This window comes from Lolium perenne, chromosome 5, assembly GCF_019359855.2.
Source record: "Lolium perenne isolate Kyuss_39 chromosome 5, Kyuss_2.0, whole genome shotgun sequence".
Classification (NCBI taxonomy): Eukaryota; Viridiplantae; Streptophyta; class Magnoliopsida; order Poales; family Poaceae; genus Lolium; species Lolium perenne.
In genome coordinates, this window is record NC_067248.2 from 145,698,474 (window position 1) to 145,705,688 (window position 7,215).

General features: G+C 53.5%; 1 protein-coding gene across 1 annotated transcript; it reads right to left on the reverse strand.

The window, feature by feature from the left end:
• Positions 1-4,818: 4,818 nt before the first annotated feature.
• Positions 4,819-6,765, reverse strand: LOC127303635 (uncharacterized). Its single transcript, XM_051334346.1, has one exon. It carries the CDS (start codon positions 6,763-6,765, stop codon positions 4,819-4,821), a length of 1,947 nt encoding a protein of 648 aa, XP_051190306.1.
• Positions 6,766-7,215: the final 450 nt, after the last annotated feature.

The following is a 7,215-nucleotide window of genomic DNA, read 5'->3' on the forward strand; positions in this document are numbered from 1 at the left end:
CCTTCCCGGCCTTTCCCCGGGAGTTCATTCCACTAGTCGCTAGGTCGGGGAGGAATTCCTCGAGCTCTCGAGAAAGAGAGGACGGCGCTAGGGGCCTCCCCGGCGAGCTTCTCCCTCCGGCGACCTCTCTCCCGCGCCTCCCCGCTCCGCCTGTCTTCCCTCCTCGGCCTCTCCCCTCCCCGGCTTCTCCCTTCTCCGGCCACTCTCCTCTGTGGCGGTCGTCCTTCTCGTGCCCCCAAGATCTGGTCCTCATCGACCGCGTGTCCCCTCGGCGATGAGCGCTCATCTTCCTTTTCGTTCGTATAAAGTTAGCGAGTGAAATGCATCAACATCCCTCGAAATTACCAGCTATGTCTAAAACAGTCCTCAAACTCAGAACTTGCTTCACTGGAGTCCGGGTGCTCCTATAGATCGCTTTGAGCGATGAAACAGAATCCTATAGCTAAAGGAAAGACAACCTGGGCCAGCCCATTTAACTTCGCTGTCTTACGAGCTTGATCTGTGGATTCGATCGCTGTGCTCCAGTTTTCTCGTGATTCTCTTATGAAAACAAATCAGATTTCAAAATAAATGTACAAATTTAAACTCGGGTGTTTTTTAATCAGATTTCGAATATTCAAATTTAAGAACTTTTTAAATTTGGAAAAAATGTTCAGATTTTGAAAATGTTCAACTTCAAAATTTGTTCAAACTAAAAATTGTTCCGATTTGAAAAACGTTAAAATCTTCAAAATTTTCAAATACAAAATTGTTTTATTTTTAATATAGTTCAGATCTTAAAATGTTCAAAACATAAAAATGTTCAAATTTAAAATTTGTTTGTATTTAAGACGCATACGTTCTGGCATGGATGTTAATTTTGCTAGCCTACATTGGATGGCAATAATTTTCTTGCTGTAATTTCGAAAACCAATTGTTTCTGTAGAACACACCTCCCTCCTGTTTAAGTCAACCTTTAGCCTATGGATAAAACATTAGAGCTTGATTATGTACAAACGTGTATGTGTACAATTTTAGCAAATGAGTGAAAGTTGTTAGTTTTGTTACTAGGCGCCAATTAAAATTTCACAATCTATTTGTTTGTTATGCTCTACAACTGATCTGCACACTGAAACTGATATTTTAGTAGTCAATTACAAGAATGGCGCTTCTGTTTGAGAATATATCATGTTAGTTAGCTGTAATTTTGTTTCTTATTCTACAAAACTGCAAAGTGTGTTAGCTCTGGTCTGTACAGTTTTATTTTCCTTTCTCCTGCTATGCCCCTGTAATTTCAGCAGTAGTAGCTGTCTAAGGATTTTTAATTCATCATGCTTGGAGCAGTAGTAGTAGTAGCTGCTAGTGATGACACAATATTTTGGGGAGTAGGTGATTAACTCTGTTCCGGTTCTTTGAAAGAAAATTTCTATTTTACTTTGTTCTTGATTAGAGTTCCTGCCCCTATTGAGCAGAGAATTGTCTGATGGATGGAAGTTTGTCTACATAAATTAGATTATTCGGTGCATATGTAAGGTTTTTGCTGCATATTAATGATTAGTGAGTTCACTTGCAGACTTAGAGCATCTCCAACAGGCGCTATAAAATCTCGCGCGCTATACCGGCGATTGGGCGCGCTGTATACCGCTCGCGCGCGGCATAGCGAATTTGCCCCCGGCGGAGGCTGTATTTTGTAGCGCGCGTTGGTGTGCGAAAAACGCACCTCCGCCAGAGGCGCTATTTTTCAGAGCGCGCGCGTCACAAACTGCTAATCCGATCGTTTATTTTTGAAAATTCATCAAACAAACTATGTAAATATGATTGAAAATATGAATATATTTTAAAAGTGCGCGATACAATGCGACATTTTAACGAAAATACTAAAATAAACTACTCCTCGCCGTCGTCGGACTCCCAGTCGAAGTCGGAGCTGCTCAGTGTCGTGTCCGACACCGGCGTCGACGTCGTCGTGTACTGGAACTCGGAGGAGGACGAAAGGACGACGGTCGACGGCCCTGCGGCGTTCTGCCTTTCCTCCTTCCTCCTCGCCGCCGCGTCGGCCCTCGCCTTCTTCCTCGCCGCGGACTCGGCGCGGCGCTTCTCGCGACTCGCCTTCTTCATCGCCGCCATCGCCGCCTTGTCCCCCTCCTTCTGCGCGTAGAAGGCCTCCGTGGCGGCGACGTCCTCCGGGAACGCGCGCGCCCACTCAAGGCGGTTGCGCTCATCCTGCTCCGCCACGCGCAGGCGCTGCTCGAGGTCGCGGGCGCGGCGCCGCTGCTCGGTCGTGATGAGCGGCGATGGCGGCGCGAGCATCTCCGCCTGCTCGCGCGTCCAAACGTCGTCGAAATTCATCTGCCGGCGGGGGCGGCCGAGGCGCCACGCGACGGCGTCGTAGGCTCGCGCCGCCTCATGCGCGGTGTCGTAGGTGCCGAGCCGGATCCGCTCCTCGCCGGAGCGAATCTCGGCGTCGAGCGGCCGCTCGGCCGCGCGCGCGGACGCCGCGGTAGCCGGAGGATGAGCGGCGGCGCGGCGGCATCTTCGCGTCGAGGAGGAACGGCCGGAGGCGGAGCGGCGCGGGAGGGAGAGCGGCGGGGAGAGAGAGGGCGCGGGAGGAAGACGCGTGGGAGGAGTGGCAGTTGGCCGCTTCGCGCGTGTCGTCTTTATGGCGCGCGCGGTAGCGCACGCGGCAGATTTCCCGCGCGGGATAGCGCGAAAGCGCGCGGGCGGTAAAACTTTTAGCGCGCGCGCCGTTTTCCCGCGTCCGCTGGAGCAGCGCGGCAGCGTCCGCGCGCGGCAAAACGGCGGTTTTTTTGCCGCGCGGGGGTTTTAGCGCGTCTGTTGGAGATGCTCTTATAGCAACAACACACCAATGAAGTACTCAGCTTTCGGCAACAACACATGTCAGCTTTTTAATAGTAAAGATTTCTCACAGGCATTAGTTCATCACTATTTAGTAAAGATATATCACTGTACCCTCACCCAGATCTACTAGGTATACACTAGGCAAGTGATTATTTTGTAAGACTTTTGACTTTTGTCCTATCAATTACATATAGTTTTCAATCCTGTACACTGTTTCCTTCAGTGACTAGAGTTGTTCTTGGGTGTGTTCAAAGTTGCTGCCTGTGTGACTATGGTAGTAGCTTTGACTTGCAGGTTGTGAAAATGCAACTGCATTCACTATCACTGTGCTTATTCTAGTTCAGTTCCAATTCTTGGAAATTGATCATGTGCCTAATTATTTGCTGGTTGTGTGTTGTGGAGCTTGTTTTCAGTAAGATGGTTTACTTTACTGCATTGACAACAATAATTGGTGCTCTGACTGGAGAGGGAGGAAATCAATCCTACTCCACACAGTACTTAACACAATGATGCAATAGTTCAATTGTCACTTCAAATTCAGTGGCTGTTAATTTCAAGATACTTCACACAATGATACATATGCATTGAGCTAGTTAAGTGTCTGGTAATTTCATTCTTGTAGTGGATTATTAATTTGCTACATGTACCTCCTTATTTTTCAGATAGGAGAATCAGCACCCACGAGTTTGGGGGACACTTGGGCCGCTGGTTTTTGGTCACCGAAGGAGCTACGGTGACAAGCTAGAGGTGCTTGTGTGACGGTGAGACCGCGAGATTCAAGACAGCGAGCCGGGGAGCAGGTCTTCCCCTCCCTACTACCTCTGTCCGTGGCGGCGAGGCAGGGATTAGTAATGATAAAAATGAAGTGCTTAATACCTTCAGTTCTGCTGTTTTATGGTCTCTGTAGACTTTACGGAATGAATTTTGTTTCCAGAGGAGAACATGGTCTGGGCTGGGAGATGTTTGGTCAAGGGTAATCACAAACGTCAGAAGGTGGCGGCTTCTTTGCAGGATGCTCATACATCTCTTCTGGACCGAAATCTGCTGCTACTGGAAAGAACAAGAGGCGAGCTTCTACGGATCGCCTGGTGATGTCAAGCTGGACCTGAAATCATGAAGTCCTGGAAAAATGCTTAGCCTGCTTGCTTAGTTTAGGTCCTTTCTGTTTTCATGTCGACTGTGTGGTGGCCTTTGCCCCGTGATGTATTCCTCGTACTGACTTGACACACTCTTGGTTGCTTTAATGGAACCAGGGGGGTTAAACCCCTTTTATCTAAAAAAAAAAAGAACGAGGAACTAGCTAAAAAGACATCTCTATGTGCTATTTTTTATTTGTCCAAACATCTATGGACGAGGAACCGAGGAAGGGAACGGCAAGAAGCACCGTTATCCCCGACAGGTACGTTCGGCTCATCCTGGCCCTGCCGGCTGATGAGCCCGTCGGCCCTTGCCAAGAGGACCATGACTAGGCCGCGTGCACGAACATGACATGGTGCGCTGGGAGGAAATCAAGAAGAAGCGAAACCTGAGCGTCATCTCCTTCGCCGACCTGACGACCCCGTCTATGCTTACTTCTACTGTATTCCATAGGATCCAGAGGAGGAGGCTGTCGAGCAAGCAGCAGTCCGAGAATAGACCAAGCATACAAGGAGATGCATGATGGCACTTGGCAATGAATTCTCTGTTTGCAATTTGCTCTGTGATTTTTCGCATCAGGTTTCTGAAGAACTCAACTGGGGATGATTGTTGTGCATGTAAACTTGTAAAGTCCGAACGTCTATTTACTCCTTGTGTCAAAACAAATCTCTATAGGATGCATGGTTTTTTCCATGGAAACAATCATGAATCGATGTATCTGTTAGAGATCTTTTGGCTGGGTATATTTTCAAATCTCTCTAATTTGAGATTTCAGAAGTAGCTAAACACACATGACAGCCTCTACATCGATGGTTGAACACGGCCGTTCAACCAAATGATCCATCAAAGAAACGATCGCGTGCGAAGACGGCCACTTGCACTCCCAAAGGCTGTGGCTATGGCTGGATCCCCACCCTCCCCTGCCACCCAGCTCGCCGCACACCTCTCCTCCATTTGGCTCTCCTCCTCGCCTACCCCACGCACTGACCCCTCGCCATTACCGTCGTCATACACTGCCTCGAAAACCACCGGAAACTTACCGGCGATCAACTTCTGTCTTGCTGCCCCACGACGCACCTTCCCCGATGTGGTCTTGGGCACCGCGCCGGTCTCGACCAACATCAGCCGCCCAACCCTCACACCTTCGGCCTCCCACAATGCTCGCCTCATGCGATCGCAGAGACCTCTGTTATCACCCCGGCCGCCGCCCTTCTGCAGCTCCGCGACGACGCACGTTGTTTGCTCGGGTGACGCTATCGCTGGCGCTGTGAAAGCGGCGATGCATCCGCCTCTCAGGCGGTCCGGCGCGCTGCCGAATGCCACCGTCTCGATGTAGTGCGCGTGCACTCGGCGCGCCCCGCCGTCTTTCAGTGCTACGTTCACAACGTCGACGCTCCGGCCGACAATGTACAGGTACCGCTCCGCCCCCGTGATCACGCCGCGGTCGCCCGTGCGCACGAAGCATGATGACCCGGACCTCCCCGGCATCCTCGCGCAGAACGCCTTGAGGCTCGCCGACGGGTGCCCGAGGTATCCCGACGCATTGCTCGGTGATGAAACCCACACCTCCCCCTCGACGCCGTCCGCCACCGGCTCGCCGCTCTCCTCGTTCACCACGGCGATCTCGATCTCCGGCGCTTCGTGCGCCATGGAAGACGAAAGCCTCGCGGACGGCAGGAGCTTCTTGTACGATGGGAGCTCTTCCGCGCGCTTGCTGGTGCTCCGCCACGCCGTGGACACGAACGTGCAGTTCTCGGCGAGGCCGTACGACGGCGAGATGGACCCGGCGTGCAGCCCGTCGCGGCTGAACTCGTGCACGAACTCGTCCACGCACGCCTTGTAGATCGGCTCGTTTATCAGGATCAGGTTCCGTAGGCTTCCGAGCTGCACCGGTCGCCGCGATGACGCTGTGCGCCCGCCGCCGCGCCTGAGCACTAGCGGCAGCGTGAACGACGGAACGGGCGTGCACGTCGCCCTGAACTCGGAGATGAGCTCGATCCAGAGTCGCGGGCGGCGGAGGAAGGCGTCCGGGGAGGCTAGCACGCAGGTGGCGCCGGAGACGACGGTGAGGAGGAGGAACATGAGGCCGCAGTCGTGGTACTGTGGCAGCCACGACACGATCACGCTGGCCGGGCCCAGGTCGTAAGCCCTTCTCGCAGCCCGCACGTTATGGGCTGCTGATCCGGCCGTGACAACCACTGGCTTCGGGACGCCCGTCGCGCCGGACGTGTACTGGATCAGGTACGTGTCGTCCGGCGCGCACCCCGCCATGGTGGCTCCAGCTCCTCCCTCCAGCTCCAGCTCCTCGACGGACAGCCACCGCAGTCCGCTCAGCGCGGCGGCGATCCTGCCCGACGCGCCAGCAACGGCGTCAACGTAGCGCGCGTCGGCAACAGCGGCGCAGGGCCTCGTCTGCGACACGGCGCGCAGGAGGTGCGCGTGCGCCGGGCCGGGCCTGGACGGGTTGGGCGGTATGACGGGCACCGCCGTGAGCCCCGCGCGCTGGCACGCAAAGAGGAGCTTGACGAGGAGGAGACCCGGAGATGCGAGCACGAGCAAGGTGTCACCTCGCCGGAGCGGCCCGAGGAGCCCGGACGCCATGCGCTCCACGGCGGCGTCGAGCTGGGAGTACGTGAGTGCCGTGTACGACATGTCGCCGGTGGCCGCGTCGTCGTCGGCCCAGACGAATGCCGGCTTGGCGCCGAACGCCGGCAGCTTGGCCCACACGGGCAGGTACCGGTGCACCACCGGTTGGTCCGGGTAGCACGGGTCGTAGTTCTCGGTGGCCATGGCCGTACCTACTACAGCTAGCCAAACCTGAACCTTTTGCACTCTGCAGCGCCTTCCTACTCACTCAGCTGTCAACTGTGTATAAAACTCATGCAGCGATGTGCTGCTATTTATAGTACCATTGCAGCACGGTCATCTGCACTGCACGCCGATGATCAGACGGTGATGACGACGCGGATATAGGCAAGGAGGCGAGACCAAGGTGCTTGTTATCACTCCCTTGGGTGCATCCCGGCAATGGTGGATATCTGAGAGCATATACCGTGCTAGCTGCTTATTTTTGCCGCGCTTAACAGTCTCATGATCGAGACCTGCACTAATCCTACTCATCAGTGATGATAGCAATCTCTGCTTCACGTATCAGTTCGTTAATGCCGAGGAAACTGGAGAATGGACCCATGGAATTTGGTATATGTTCGGGTATATTCACGCAATCACAGTCACAGAAAT

Coding starts and splice junctions, on each gene's coding strand:
- LOC127303635 (XM_051334346.1), bottom strand. CDS start 6,765: ATGGCCACCGAGAACTACGACCCGTGCTACCCGGACCAACCGGTGGTG.